This window comes from Zootermopsis nevadensis, unplaced genomic scaffold (assembly GCF_977971745.1).
Source record: "Zootermopsis nevadensis isolate Lab colony 2312 unplaced genomic scaffold, Znev_1.0 Znev_ptg000006l, whole genome shotgun sequence".
Taxonomy (NCBI): Eukaryota; Metazoa; Arthropoda; class Insecta; order Blattodea; family Termopsidae; genus Zootermopsis; species Zootermopsis nevadensis.
Window position 1 is genome coordinate 7,213,459 of NW_028259138.1, and position 16,130 is coordinate 7,229,588.

At 40.4% G+C, this 16,130-nt stretch overlaps 1 protein-coding gene across 5 annotated transcripts in view; it reads left to right on the forward strand.

The window, feature by feature from the left end:
- The window catches only part of Sema1a (semaphorin 1a), a 799,656-nt gene that overhangs the window by 429,380 nt on the left and 354,146 nt on the right, over nucleotides 1–16,130 (forward strand). The window contains exon 1 of one of the 5 annotated variants that reach the window (XM_087343637.1): nucleotides 15,573–15,689. The exons of the other annotated variants lie outside the window; for them this stretch is intronic. Coding sequence (XP_087199763.1) covers nucleotides 15,662–15,689 — 28 coding nt within the window. The 5' untranslated portion in view covers nucleotides 15,573–15,661. Of the gene's footprint in view, nucleotides 1–15,572; nucleotides 15,690–16,130 lie in introns of those variants that run through there. 5 annotated transcript variants of the gene reach the window in all.

A 16,130-nucleotide genomic window follows, 5' to 3' on the forward strand; every position in this document is an offset into this window, starting at 1 on the left:
ATTTATATGGACCGTATGAACCCAATGTGTAGCCTCAGTGTCTGCGTTGATGCTACTGTTTTCATTCAACACATGCGGCGTGTAGTTGGAATACAAGAACCGTCACGTATCTTGCTGGAGAACCAAAAATTATAAGGACACTAGCAACATGTATGGCCATTGCCAAGAGCTTGTCGTAATTCGTAAGTACGAGGCGCGTCCCAAAAGTAAGTTTCCCACTCGTCCCACAGCTAGCAAACCTTATATTGCGCGAAGCGACTGTGCGTACGTGATAGAGCAATGACGTAGCATGGCGCATGCACTAACGGCACCTCCCGCGTTCTCACAGTAGCATCGTTGCAGCTGTTGAAGATGGAGGTTCTTATTCCAGCTCCCGCCGACTGTGAAGTGCGGTCAGTGATAACGCTAGGCCGCACACGGCTCGACGGACAGCAAGTCTCCTGCAGGAGTTCAGCTGGGAGGTGTTTAATCATTCACCCTACAGCCCGGACCTCGCTCCCAGTGATTTCCATCTTTTCCTACACCTCAAGAAATTCCTGTCCGGTCAGCGTCAGCGTTTTGAGAATGACAGAGAGGCGGAGATGGTTGTCACACAGTGGTTCCAATCCCAGGCGGCAGACTTCTACGACACAGGTATTCAAAAGTTGGTCCCACGGTATGACAAATGTCTCAATTCCGGTGGCGAATATGTTGAAAAATAGCTGGACGCTTGCTGTATCTGTTGCAATAAATATTTCCATGAGATTGTGTTTTGTTTCTGTAAACTGCCCCAGGGAAACTTACTTTTGGGACGCGCCTCGTATTAAGAATTTGATTCCTCTGACCTGTTCAGTTTCGGAATTAATTGTGAATAACTAATCCTTTGTATCGTTGGTAAGACAGTCTCCTTGAACGGGGATCTCTCCATCGCAGACTTGTACCGACATAGGACGAAAGAAACGTAAAACATCGGATTGACTTCTATCCACCTCAGCCGAATGTCTTGCTCGATTTACTAGAACACCTGCTTCGTATCTGGGTGATCCTGGTTTCGAATTTCGATCCAGAGATTGTCTGTTCTGAATGAATTATTTTTGTACTTTATATAAATCCCTCCAGGCAAGTGCCGAAATATTGCCTTAAAATAGGCTAAAGCAGTTTAATTCCACAGGATTTCCAATTTATCATTCTCAGTTCCATTGACAGTGTTGTTATGTGCCCAAAATTATGTATGCGATCTGAGATGGACTCGCCTGTCATCATAAATATGTACGATGTAGCCGTAGGCCTACAGTTCAGTATTAGGCTATTTTTTTTTTTTGTATAAATGCGTGGGTTAAGCGAAAGCCTGCCTGAAACTAAAAATATGTCACATCACTTTGCATATCTTTACAGGCAGATTTTTCTGAATGTATTATCTTCGTACAAAATCATCTGATTTAATTGCGATAATATTGGACCTTAATTAAATGTGCAATTCTCCTCACACGAAATTAAAAATTCCAAGTGTTACGGAAGTAGAAGAAGGTTTATGACCGCTGTAGCAATAACTCCATTCGTACGTCGCTTACATAGTTTTATAACTGCCTCTAGAAACGTGCTGTACCAGCTCCTGAGGTGTGGACTCATTGCTTGTGGAGTTTGTGCTGCCGTTCCATGTTGATGAAGTGTTTGAAGCGGATGACAGGAGACCTACAGCACTCTCTAAATTATACTTCCAAAAATGACTGCAGTTACTTTCTGATAAAATTCCTTCACCTACGGAATGTTTATTTATAAATTAATTGAATGTAAATCCTTAAATCAGTTGTAATTTGGGCCCAACTTTGCTTCTTCCAATATGTTCCTTGCTTTCTTTTTATAGTGTTATTATAATGTAAATCTGTATTTAGTTTTCAGCTTTATGGCGATAATTAACGGGCCGTTGAATTTAGTCAAGTGAAGTTTCGCATTGTGATAGACCATATACACACCCAATTACAATTACTAACGCGGCCCCCCATGCCGAACTTTGACGTTATATCTGGCCAATTTACGTCATAGCAATCTTTAGATTTGGTAATTATGCAGAGAAAGAGACCACTGAATTGTAAATTAATTAGTTTATCATTCTTGGTAATCTAACAATAGAAATTGTATTACTTGAAATGTAGGCGTTGTTCCCACAATGCAATTTTGTTGCTTGCTGTTATGTTATCGGAGTTCAAATTTCTGTATTCAAATCCCTGTTCCGCATCCATGAACGTTGTTTGGTATAATACATTGTGAATTGTATGTTTGGAAATAAATCACTTCCTGGGACACTTTGTATAATATTATGGAAATAAATAGTGATAATACCTCAAACGTACCGGATATGAAACTAAAGCTGTCATAAATCCCAACGGAAGGAGAGTAGTAAATCACTTGCGTATCAGAATGGAATTCGTGAACTGTTCCAATTATTATTCGTGAAAATCTTTTAATATCGAGACAAGTGAGTATCGGACACGGAAATTGAAAACTGAGTGTGCTGCAGATTTAAAGTAAACCATCAGATTGAATGAACAGTCCATGTTTTACAGTTTCTTAGTTTCCAGGTGTCCAAAAAGATGAAAAACACATTCAATGAATGAAGTAAATGAATTTTAATAATTTTAAAACCTTGCATACCGTGCAGTGCTGAATGTTTATCTAAAATGAGGTCGAGACGCATTTGGCACTAAGTGTTTTTCAAAGTGTAAACATTTTTGTTTGTATACATAATTTTATATATTTTAGATAAACATTGTAATACGCTGAATCAGTGAATGTAACGTAGGTATTCAAAATGACCACCGTTGCCTTCGTGGACAGTTGACAGGGGCGAGAAATTGGCTGACACACAGACACCAAATTTTCTGCTATGTACGAGGTGCGATCGGAAAGTTTCAAGACTGCGCCTATAAAAACCCGTACACTTATCTCAGGTATTAAATTCATCCATCACCCTCGAAGTAGTTCCCATGGGAGTGAACACAACGATCCCAGCGCCGCTGCCAAGCCTGGAAGCATCCCTGGAAATCTTTCTTTGTCAGCCTGTCAAGCACCATCTGCGATTCTGCCTGAATCTCTTCTATCGTCTCAAATCTCCTTCCCTTTAGCTGAATTTTCATCTTTGGGAAGAGGAAGAAGTCACACGGAGCTAAATCCGGCGAATAATATATGAAACCTTATTCAGTTACATTTCTGTGTGGCTGAGCATTTGTTCAAAAAGCCCATCTTTTAATGAGCCCTCTGCGTGAAACTGATTTATAGTACGTGTTAAAGAAAGCGAGCGGTGTTTCCAACATTCGCTTAATATTTAACGGGATAAATGTGTACAAACTTCATATTTGAATTCAGAATTATACTGCACAGCGGTTGTCAATAGTAGAATGTGGCTTTTGTATTCGAACAATGTTATGTTTATCGTTTGGGTGACCAAGGTCTTGTTCAGGTTCTGTCACTGAATTTTTGAGCTAAATCATAACTAAACTCCAGTTTTAAAGTTTCCTTCGGTTGTAAATTTGTACACTTAGACCTTCCATTTGGTTCTACGTAAAATGAAACAATTCTGTCTCAATATTTCGTCTTTAATTTCTCTCTGTCTGATCGAATTACTGTAAGATCACACGGGACATGCAATGCGTAAATCGGTCTGCATTCATCCTTAAGCATTCATATACTATATAGTGCATAAGTCGATCATCGTCATTATGATGGATGCAGCAAACACCTCTGAAAAGACTCTCAGTTGCCTTTTATTGGGTTCTGTTTTTGGGTTCAGATCCTTTATTTTGATCAGTTCACTGCCTTCAGTCATGTTAGCACGTGCAAGGGAAGGTCCGTTCATAAGTTTGTGTTTCCCAAACAGTGTGTTCGACAAGGTGACTTTTGAAACTGTGGCAGAATCTAATAACACAATGTTGGTGGCGAGGCATTGGTTTTATCGTGGACGTAAAGCAATAGAGGTTAGTCGACACAACGGCTGTCAGCTATACTGCTGCTGAAACCACAGCACAAGCAGTCATTTGTCATCGTCTAGAAGTCCCGTCGTGAGTCCATGGGAACTGTGTTGTATTTGGGTGTCAGATGTCTTTCATATATCGGGCGAAACATGACACAGACTTTGGAACCGGGGCTTAAACAAAGAATGCAAAACGCTCGATACATTATCTACTCGATACGAGATTTCAAGGTAGCCATAATCATAAATTACAGACTAAATGTGCTATCAGGACTTGATGTACGAGGTGCGATCGGAAAGTTTAAAGACTGTGTCAATAGAGGGCGAACCGGATGTAGTACGAGCTTCTGCCGCTAGGGGGTGCGGCCTACATTCATAGTGAATCAGTGTGCCAGCCGGCATCATCGAATTAGCATTTGTTTCTTAGTTACGGGCGTTTTGGTACTGCATTACACCGACCCTCCTGCGATTTCGGAATGGCGTGTGCATCAAATTTTGCCAAAGACTCGCCAAAACGGCTACGGAAACCTATGAAATGCTAAAGCAAGCATTTGGGGAGTCCGCAATGGGTCGTGCACAAACTTTTGTGTGGCATTCACGTTTTAAAAATGGCCGAACCTCTGTCGATGATGACGAGCGTTCTGGACGACCATCTTCGAGCACAACGCCCGAAAATGTTACGAAGATTCGGCAGGCCATTCACGAAGATCGACGTCGTACCATCAACGACTTGAGCGACATTGTTGGGATAGGCTATGGGACCTGTCAGCTGATTCCAAAGGAAGAACTCCACATGCGACGCATCCTGTCTGAGGACCAGAAGCAGACTTCTCGTTTGTCAGGAGCTCAAAGATCTTGCAAGAACCGACCCCAACTTCCTTTCTAAGCTCCGTGTGACTTCTTCCTCTTCCCAAAGATGAAAATTCAGCTAAAGGGAAGGAGATTTGAGACGATAGAAGAGATTCAGGCAGAGTCGCAGATGGTGCTTGACAGGCTGACAAAGAAAGATTTCCAGGGATGCTTCCAGGCTTGGCAGCGGCGCTGGGATCGTTGTGTTCACTCCCAGGGGAACTACTTCGAGGGTGATGGATGAATTTAATACCTGAGATAAGTGTACGGGTTTTTATACGCGCAGTCAGGAAACTTTCCGATCTCACCTCATTCATATATTGATTTACGTTTTGATGAACATTCTGATGGGTTCAAATTTTGTCAGTTATTTATACTTTTTCGGCGGAATGGCTGAGGGAATTCAGTAAAATAATACACGCTTCTTTGAAGGGGTTAAGTAGTGAGACTTGTGGTTACAATCTGGGCTAACTCTTTTTGGTTCTAGAACAAGTTCGAAAGACTTTCATTACGTCAAAACATCAACTTATGTACCCAAGAAACAAAATGACGAAAATGTCTTAGCTATTTTACTTTGCACGTTTACAAATTTCACCCTCTCGCTTTGTTCGCAGTTCGTAATAGGCTTCACATAACATTCTGAGATTATTCTATAAATATAAGGACATTATCTGACTGGTTGATGGTGACTACGGAATACCCCCGAACCCCACAATTTCGACTGTTCCATCAGTAAGCGTATTGACAATAAAGAAAAAAACTTGTTTCCGGCGATAAAAATGAATGAGCTTTCGAAACTGCCACTGAACTTCATCGATTTCTTATCACAGGTTTGTTACAAGAATCACTTTAACTGATAGTTTTATACCCTTGTATATATTCAGTCTTGTCTCATCGCTCTCATATGAACTGTATTAATGATCTCCCATCTATCAAGCTGCTGCAGTTGGACCGCACCTTATTTGTATTCAGGAAGAACCTAGTTTTGTTCTTGGTCGGGTTGAAACTCACTTCAACTGAGATTTTTTGTTTTCCCCTGTCTCTTTATACTAATACCGAGGTAGTTTATTTTAAACAGGCCACTGCAGCCTACTTAAATCCTTGACTCAGTGGTAAAATCCTTTATCGTATTTAGAGGAGTCCACCACTGAACCCTGTCCTAAATCAGGTGAATTCAGCTGACACCCTCACGTCCTGTGTCATTATTATCCCCATTTTAATATTATCATCTCTGTGCATATGTCTCTTCCATTCACCAAACCTCCTCTCTTCACACTACTCATACTCAAATTCCCATCGCAAACTCTTCTACATAACTTGTTGTAACAGCGTCGTTAAATAACATAAGAATCAATCTAATCTGGAATATATGCACAATCTTAATTTATGTTATTGTACATCATTTAACAATACTGTATCGACTTCTAATATTATGTAGTAAGGGATGAAGTGAGAAAGCCATCGTTACCATTTTCATGTAGCCTTCTGTCCAGAATTTGCCTCGAAGGGTTGAGGCAAACCACCAAGAAACTCATTACTAGTGGTGAGATTTGCGGTAGAGATTCAAACCGGGTACTCTCGAATACATGGCAGGCCAATTATCGCTGAACTCTCCTGCTTGGCGGATTGTAATCAGGTGGAGACAGCGGTCAGGGAACATATCCACAGGATGATGGTCTCTCACTGCCGAGTATCTGGCCAGCTGACAGTACTAGTTTATTTGAAAACGGATCGGTGTATCTTGGCATGAACCCATGTGTTAGGGAGATCTTGTCGGAGGAGCACCCCAAATGACAAGCCACTTCATCATTTTGAACGTTGAAGAAGTTCAGTTCAAAGTATAACCCAAACCTGTGTTTTATTTGGTATGGATGCAGTGTTGTTATATAATGTGAGTGTATAAATTTATTTATAATTTTATAGATAGTCTAGATAGGTCGATAGTCAGAAATATTGAGTGGCGGAAAAATACGCATACAGATTTATTGACTGATATATCCTCGTGGTATAGCCACGGTGGTCTAGCGGTTAGAACGCTGGCCTTGTAATCCTGGGGTCTCGAGTTAGATTCCCGGCGGTGCCCGAATTTATAACTTGTGTTGGGCAACGCCGTGGTCTAGGCAACACGGAGTTTTCCTCCGGGGGCTTCCCCGGTTTCTCCGTGGCATCCCAACAATTACTCCATTCACACACAGGAGAAGGCAATGGCAAACCACTTCTGGATCATCTTCCAAGAACGTATATGAACAGGTCCCAGTCCGAGAAAAGGATGGAAGGATCCTGTTCATATGGACCTGTCGTCAGACAGAACACTAAATAATAATAATAATATCCTCGTGCAGGGTGTTAAGAGACTACTGTCCACAGACCAGGAGAAAATCCCCGAGGGGTGAAGTCGTTTCTGGGGCGGTGCAGCGGGAATGTTTACCATCAGATGGACTAGAGGGCTGCTATTGGTGGGAAGTGTGATACGTCAGAGTTTTACGCTACTACACACAGACTGAAAACATCAAGCAGTTAAGAGTAGCGTGTAGTGAGTGCACCTCTAATGTGTTCTGCGGGTGTTGCGATAATATTCTAGATTAAATCACTGTGCCACTGTGAGGCAATCTTAAAGCTGTACCCATTAGGACACATGAAAGCCTGTCGTCTGTTGTCCGTTCAGTGGTTGTAGAACGAATGCTTTTAGGATCGGTCGTCACTCACCGCGAAATCTTGCGCATGCGCGTATATCGAATTCCTAGCAGGGATTTTCTCCTGATCTGTGGACTGTAGAAGCTAATGACATTTGGAAATAAATAATGATAGGAAGTAACAGAGTGGAGGATATTGCCTAATAAGGAGCTTAATATTTTTTATTCTTTATTTAATATAACTAAGAGTGAGGATGTGATTGGCGAGGGAGAAGTGGGTTTTTGGAGGGCAAAGGATATGAATGCAAGATTTTGATCGTAATGTATCAAGAAAAGGGAGTAACATTAAAATGGATTATAGGAGGTGATCGTTGACTGATTACAGGCTCAGGGTGGGATTTGTTGGCGGGGTCTTTCATGAAGCGTTGAGTTCTGTAAATTACTGCATTACGTGACCGGCTGATTAACTTACTCATTCAAGAGGGACCATTTACCATAAATCGGGAGCTACATCGTCGTTCTGAACAGTTTTGTCGTTTGTTGAATGGCTTGAGGTACTAAACGACCTGACTTTTGCGTTCACCATGTAATACCGCCATGAAACTCCTATTGTGTACTTTTCCAAACCGTGTATGATGAAATTACGTTTCTGGAAAGTGCAAGCAATTTCGTTTCTGTGCAGCCTCTTATATTTAATATTTTAATCTATATTCTTAAAATATAATAAGATTAAAACTATGCCACTCAGCTTTTGAGATTTGAGATTTTCGCGGCGGTGAGTCTAAAAATGTCTGTCTTCAGGGTTGTAGCGCGGTGTAGTCTGGTAGAAGTTTACCAACATTTCAGAGGTTCTTGCTGCCTCCATCATCAGGGCGATGAATAAGCCTTGTTGGGGCTACGCGACGCAACAACCCAGAAGACAGCAGCCATCTTCAAAATTCGTACTTTGTGTCTACAGGATGAATAACAGCGGTTCAAATGTGGGCCCGCAGAAACACACTGAGATAGTCCGCCATCTGGGAGCCAGACACTTACTACCATTACACCCCTGTCGGTTCGTTTTCTGTCTATTGTTAATCTCAATTGAGACGCAAATGATAATGGCTTCTTACACTTGAGATCATTACCTTATTACATATCGCATAGTTCCCGTTTTACAAGAAGTAGGAGAGCGTCTCAGAAAAGATTGGTAAGCTTTTATAATGAAGCTTTAATATTGCTGCACGTGTACGTTCATTGAGACGACTGTGGACTTAGGGCTTAATGATGTTTGACTTGCACCGAGTTAATTTCTTCCCTCCCTCCTCCCTACGTCCAACGAATCATCATCATCTTCTTCTTCTTCTTCTTTACGGCTCTTGTTAACTGTTGGTTGTAAAACTCAAAAGGAAGCGAGAGAAAAACTGAAGCGAGACAGACACCAGTATCTTTACATGCTATTGTTCAGTCTTTGGCTCGTTACACGCTGAAAGTAAACTTGCTACCACAGCAGTTCTTCTCTCTGCGACGTGGGACTTTGAACAAAGCCTTGCTCTAGGCGGCCATTTTATCTGCATGGCTGTAAGAATGAATTATAACGGCGCTAAGGAGATGAATCTTCTTAATATTACAGCCTCGATCCTAAGGTTATTTCTGCTGTGGTGAATATACAAAATGAGAGCCTAAAAGTAACCCTGAAGAAAGTGGACCCTTTCGGAGACCTGGGCATAGATGGAAATATAATATTAAAAATAATCTCATAAATGGTGTACGAGAGTGCGCACTGGTTTAAACTAACTCAGGATAGGAACCGTTATCGGGCTTTTGTAAGAACGTCGATAAACCCATGGTTTCTATAGAAGGAGTAAATACATTTTCTTGATCAGCTAAGCGACTTTTGGTTTCATTAAGTAGGGCTTTGCTTCATGACGTTTGTGATCGTACATTAAAATAAACACGAAGATTTCTGTCTTCTGAGTTGTTGCGATTGTAGTCTGGTCGATGTTTACCAACGTTTCAGAGGTCACACTGCCTCCGTCATTAGGGCGATGACGCCCTGATGACGGAGGCAGTATGACCTCAGAAACGTTGGTAAACATCGACCAGACTACACAGCGCAACAACCCAGAAGACAGAAATTTTCATACTCATCGCCCTGATGAAGGAGGCAGTATGACCTCTGAAACGTTGGTAAACATCGACCAGACTACACGGCGCAACAACCCAGAAGACAGAAATCTTCATACTCATCGCCCTGATGACGGAGGCAGTATGACCTCTGAAACGTTGGTAAACATCGACCAGACTACACGGCGCAACAACCCAGAAGACAGAAATCTGCATACTCATCGCCCTGATGACGGAGGCAGTATGACCTCTGAAACGTTGGTAAACATCGACCAGACTACACGGCGCAACAACCCAGAAGACAGAAATCTGCATACTCATCGCCCTGATGACGGAGGCAGTATGACCTCTGAAACGTTGGTAAACATCGACCAGACTACACAGCGCAACAACCCAGAAGACAGAAATCTTCATACTCTCCGAAACATAAACTCTTGTGCTATGCTTTATGAATTATGTGCTGAAAGCCATTAGACAGGTAAGCTTTCTGATCCAGGCTCAGTGCTGATGGCTAAAAACTAGGTAGACCCTACATAATGAAACAAAGCAAGTTCTCCTACATGTAGCTTTTTCGCAACATTTTTGTACATTAACTTCACAGAAGGTGAAACTGGTAGAGCGTTTGTAACGTTTTGCTGACTGCTTTTGTAATATTCAACGGATTTCATGACAAAGAAGTTCCATAAAAGAAGATGAATATGCCGAGTACGAATGAACGAATAATTAAACGCCAAGAAATTAGTGTCGTATTTTTTTTTGGATTTATGGTCTCCTATTCACATATACATATTAAAAAATGTAAAGGATCTGTAGTTACTTTGAAAGCTTCTGCATCGGACTTTGTTGCCTTCTTTCTTTGTTTAAAAAGGGAAGGTAGGTTTGTCGTTCACGTGTCTGTGCCTGTAATAACGTTGAAGAAACTCAATGAGTTATTTCAAATTATGTATACATATAATGTCACTGGAGGTCACCCTTTTGAAGAATATTCATGGTTTGTTAATGTAGTATTTTTGCAGACGAAGGCATGGACATCGCGGCTGGGAAAAATCTGTATTTATTTATTCGTTTAATGACGAAAAATAATAAACCATTACAGCTAGACATGTGGAACTTTTTATGGAGGTAGATCATTAACATATCACCAAGTTTTGTTTGGCACGTTTTCATATGCTATGAATTACCAATTTGAATATTTTGAAGGTTATATCCGGAAAATTTAAGGTAAGGCAAATATTAATATAAATATGTAGTAAAGACCACGTAGGTACGTCGATTGATTACTAAACTATGCAGATGTTTTTCTTTTCTTAGCTTACAATATACATACTTTTAAAAAATCGTTTGCTAAGCTTACTTATTAGATTCACTAGCGTGTCACCTGTACCGGAAACACGCATACAGCCAAGGGTATTGAGGTGCGTTAATGCATTTTCAAAGATAAATAAGGTATTGATTGGCAATTAAGTCGTTTAGGTAATTCATTACTATGTTGGTTTTGTTTACGTTATATTCATTTGCTAATGACGACACATTTACGTTCAATATACGGCACTTATTCAAACTAAAACAATTGTTTTACTGTGACATCCGTTCAAGCTACAAGTTGTTTCTTCTTTTGATACGTTTGTATCGTTTTCGCTTTTGCCAACCTCAGTGAGCCAAATACATTTGACGTCACAATTGCAATATGGCGGTACATAATTTCCTTGACGCAGGGTTCAAGATAGTCCGGAGAACGGGAAGGCTAGACCGTCTCGTTTACGCATGGAGTGCGCAGTTCCCATATGACAAACTTCAGTCATGTGTAAACATGATTTGTAGTTGGGTGTTCTTGCAGTTTTCAGGCGACAAAATCCTAAACTACAGAGAAATAATTATTTTCAGAGACTGTTGGTTATACACAATGCTACCAAACGTGTCCTGTGGTTTCGGCAAATTAACAAAATTGTATGAGCCAACTTTGTAATAGAACTTGTTTATTGTGGTTAGCAACTACCACAACCTCTAAGCAATTTCGTGATAAAGTTTATGCTTTACTGCTATTTGTAATGTATCGCGAAATCGTGTAACTAACTGCGTATGTGAAATTACTAGCTTCTGAAACAATAGTTTCAAACTGTGGCCTGCAAGGTCACAGTTTAATCACAGCGGGAGAAACATTCCCAAACATATACAGGCTACTTATCGACTTCGACACTAGTCGTCTTCTGAAATCACACATCTCTGTATTCAGTAACTTTGCTCTGTTTGTTTTGTAAATCCGACAGTACGAACCGTTACGTGACATGATTATTTGTGTGTTGTTACTACTTCCATAGTTAGGAGAGTTTAAATGTAAGGAACATTTTATTACCCATTACGTGGGAGAAAAGACATAGCACTCTAATGCTAATGAACTTATATCGTTGTTACATAATCAGCCAATGTTTCTTTCTAATCAGAATTAATGGGTCTCTGTCTGATTTGGATGTCATATAATTGTTTTTTCTGTAGTATATGAAATTAACTTGCCTTAATCTAACTGGTACCGCCACGGTGGTCTAGCGGTTAGAACGCTGGCCTTGTAATCCTGGGGTCTCGGGTTCGATTCCCGGCGGTGCCCGAATTTATAACTTGTGTTGGGCAAGACCGTGGACTAGGCAACACGGAGTTTTCCTCCGGGGGCTACCCCGGTTTCTCCGTGGCATCCCAACAACTACTCCATTCACACACAGAAGAAGGCAATGGCAAACCACTTCTGGTTCATCTGCCAAGAACGTATATGAACAGGTCCCAGTCCGAGAAAAGGATGGAAGGATCCTGTTCATATGGACCTGTCGTCAAACAGAACACTAAATAAATAAATAAATAAAATAAATAATCAAACTGGTATAAGTGCATCTGCCATGTTAGGTTGTCTCCTTTTCACCACGTGTCCACAGGTTACAGATGGAGGATTCGGCCTCCAGATATGGAGGATAGCTGCGATTGTACTGAATAAGCAGTCGCGGATAGCCGAAAAGTGGTAGTTCTCCAACTTGGGAGATTGCGCTGGGACTAAGTCCCTGTCGTAAAGAAAGCGTGTTAAGAAATCTTACACAGGTCCTCGGACATTAGCTGATTCTTTGGGACGGTCTAAGCAACTGAAAATGGACATGAGATTTGGAAGTGGAATGTGAGGTTTCTCTGTATTTAAAAATGTAAGTTTAGTGGTCAGATATGACGTTAGATGTAACAACTTTGCTTTAGAATACGCCTAGGTCTAAGAAAACGTGGAGGGAATTCGAAGTGACTGGGACACATTGGCTTGTAGTTTGTGCTTCTGATGATAATTTATTTGACTAGAACGTAAATTTCTTAAATAAGTCGGAAGATGTATTAGATTCTGCCAAGGAAGTTTATAATAGAAATTAGTGTAAATTAAACTAGGTTTTTGGTATTTTTTGTCTGCATTACAGAATCATTGTATAAAAGTAAATAATAAATCCTTCGAGACTGTGGAATTTTTCAAATATTTGGATGCGCCGGTAACAAACAAAAGTTGCACTGGCGATGAAATTAAGAGAAGATTAAATTTGGGGGATGCCTACTGTCGTGCCGTTCACAACCTTTTGTCTTCCCGTCTGTTGGCGTATAGAATGAAGATTAAAGTATACAAAATTGTAATTTTACCTGTTTTCTGTATTAGTGTGAAACTTGGTCTCTCACATATTGGGGGTATTTGAGAGCAGGTTGTTGAGAAAAATTGTTCGTACGAAGATCTGCTGAACTGATAAGAGGGTGGAGAAAATTTTATAATGAGGACCTCCGTAACTTATATTGTTCACCAAATATTATAGATATGATATAATCGAAGAGGATGAGATGGTTGGGGCATGTGACGCGAATCGGAGAGATGAGAAATACGTACACAATTTTTGTTAGGAAGCCTGAGCGGTGTCCGGTTCTTGTGAACACGGTAATAAGCCTTCGGGTTCCATAACAGGCACAAATTATTGACCAGCTGAGCGTACTATTTATTAGCTTTCCGAGAAGGACTAACCTCTGTGGAGTTTGTTATATGCAGATCAATAGGGTTCACAGTTGATGAATCCGGTTCTTTCTTGAATGTGCTGATGAGCAGTCAGTTTTGAGGGAGACTGAACCGGCTTAACGATGGGTTGGACCAGTATGACGTAAACTGGGAAGTTTCTGTCATGGTCCGGATATGCGCACGGTAATCGTGTACGGTTGGAGGCAGCTGAGATGAAACGCCGGATTAATTTGGGAACATGCTTACGAGACGGAGATTTGTAATATCTGTGGCAGAAACACAGATCTCTCCCTCCTTGTACGTCCATAACTTTGAACAGTCTGAGTCATACTGCGTAAGACTATGCATACAGAATAACGTAACATAGTCTTGCATCCTATGACAGCGGTTGAAATAATCACTGCAAATAAATATAAAATTACATACAATTTAACGGCATTAGTTTATACAAACCCTGGTGATGTATTGGAAAGCACGTGAGTAGCCTATAATGATCAAAGAAGTTTATGTTTCATCCCACCATTTTATCGAATCATTATTATCGATGTATAGCAACATGGCAGTTGATTTGTCAATGGAAAGTGTTTACTAAATTTACTTGTAAAGGCGATCTGTATTATCAGTGTTCTATTAAAAATGTACAAACGAGTTTCTTATGCTGTATATACAAATAGCATGTGTTCATGTTCTATGAAATTATGTTATTCAGTATACATGTACCAGTAACCAAAATGTTTTCAGTAAAGTTTGTAAGACACGACCCTATAGGAATATTTTAGTTCATGTACGAATGTATGGTAGGTGCATGATTAGCAGTTTCACGGAAAATGTATAAATTTTGATTTTAACTCCGTGTGAAGGACGTATTTTACTGGATAAGTATGAAAATAAATTCTTTCGTCAAATTTGGTATAGACTCCCCGATATGAAATTTAATATACCTCGATACATTTTGTTTGGAGATGAATCATGCTTAAGGACAGAAACGACCCCCTCGTTACACGCAAATGTACTCGTATTCCGTGAAAGAAACACACAACAGCAAGCGACGTGTTAAAGTTTCTTATCGCCTGCTGACCACGAGTTCCAAATTTCTGGGTTGAGCTTCGTACAGGAAAAAATATTCGCTCCTAACCCCAGTAATAGTGCGTTTACAGATGACTCTCGTTAAGCACGGAGGTTGCGTTCCTGTGAATTGCAGCGTGTAACAGAAGCGCGTAGAACGGGAAGTATATGATTCTTTAATGCTAAGATTATCACCTGTATCACATTCCCTAATAAGACTAGAGAAGTTTCGACGCAGTTAATTGGCTCTTTTGAATTTGGCCACGGGTAAGATTTTTAAGATGTAAATAATAATGAAATAAAACCACGGATATGTGAAAGCGCGTATAACGACATTCACCTGTATTTTAATTGAGTGATGTATAACTCGAAAACAGGCCTTTGTTTTTTTTATTATTGTATATTTATCCAAAAAGAGAGCTTTTATCCTAGCGTTTGGAAAGGCATAAAAACATACGAATCTCCACTTCTGCAGCTGTTTAGCTGTTACTATCTCTTTGTGTGTAGTTCTTGTGTTCCTGAAGCTTCAGCTAGAAGCATTTTCTATTTTTTATCTAACGCGTTTCAAAATTCTATGGCGGTTTAGTTCTCCTAGGTCACTTTATATTTGAGTCGTTTTTATTTTTCTTTGAATGTGGGAATATGTGCGTTTACTGGTGAGTTTCGAACTGTCCTAGGGTATATCCTAAAATCTGCAGTACTTTCTTAAACTCAGAGGAGTGCTTGGTATGCGTATCATGCGAATAATAAACACTGTATACCCTTTCCGTGTATTTTACACTGCATGTTATTCTCCGAAACTTTTCTCCATGTGGGCAACATGCACCCCACAAACTAATGCATGTTTCCTGAAAAGAGACATTCTACATTTTATTGACGGAGTCAGAGAAATTGTACAGGTTTGCTGATAAATGGTATGGAAAATTTGTACATGAATTCGGGTTATCATTTCTTTCATCAGGGATATGCCACGGTCCCCTTCAACTGATTCGTTCTGATGTATCATCATCCTTCATCCGTCATTGCTGTGCTGTGTAATTCTACAATTCTATGCCCCGACGCTGTGTGGTTTCCGTTGGTAAGTGGCAAGTGAAAGCTTTATTGCAATCTAAGCCATTACTCATCTCCCCTTCTCTCGGAACATTATATCATAGATTATGACATTTATATGCTGATTCCCCCCCTCCCCCCCTCCAGCCCCCTGTATAATACGAATTTTGAGCTTAGTTGTCATTCTGAAAACGTCGAGTTCTGTAAGAGGACTTTTAATTAAACTTCACATAATCGGATTCCATAGTTTAAATGGCACGGATTCTCAAGTTGTAAGGTCACTGAGAGGGTACGTTGTTACAGGGTGATGGTTAAATTATCCGCACACCGGAGATTGGTTACCATTTCGAGTTCTTTATCACTTGCTGATATCTTACGCAATGAATCGCGTTTCTGGAATTTCTTTCTGTATCCGAAGTAGTGGCTGTTAACGAGTTTTAGCTTGTTTCTTATGATCTCTTAATGGACG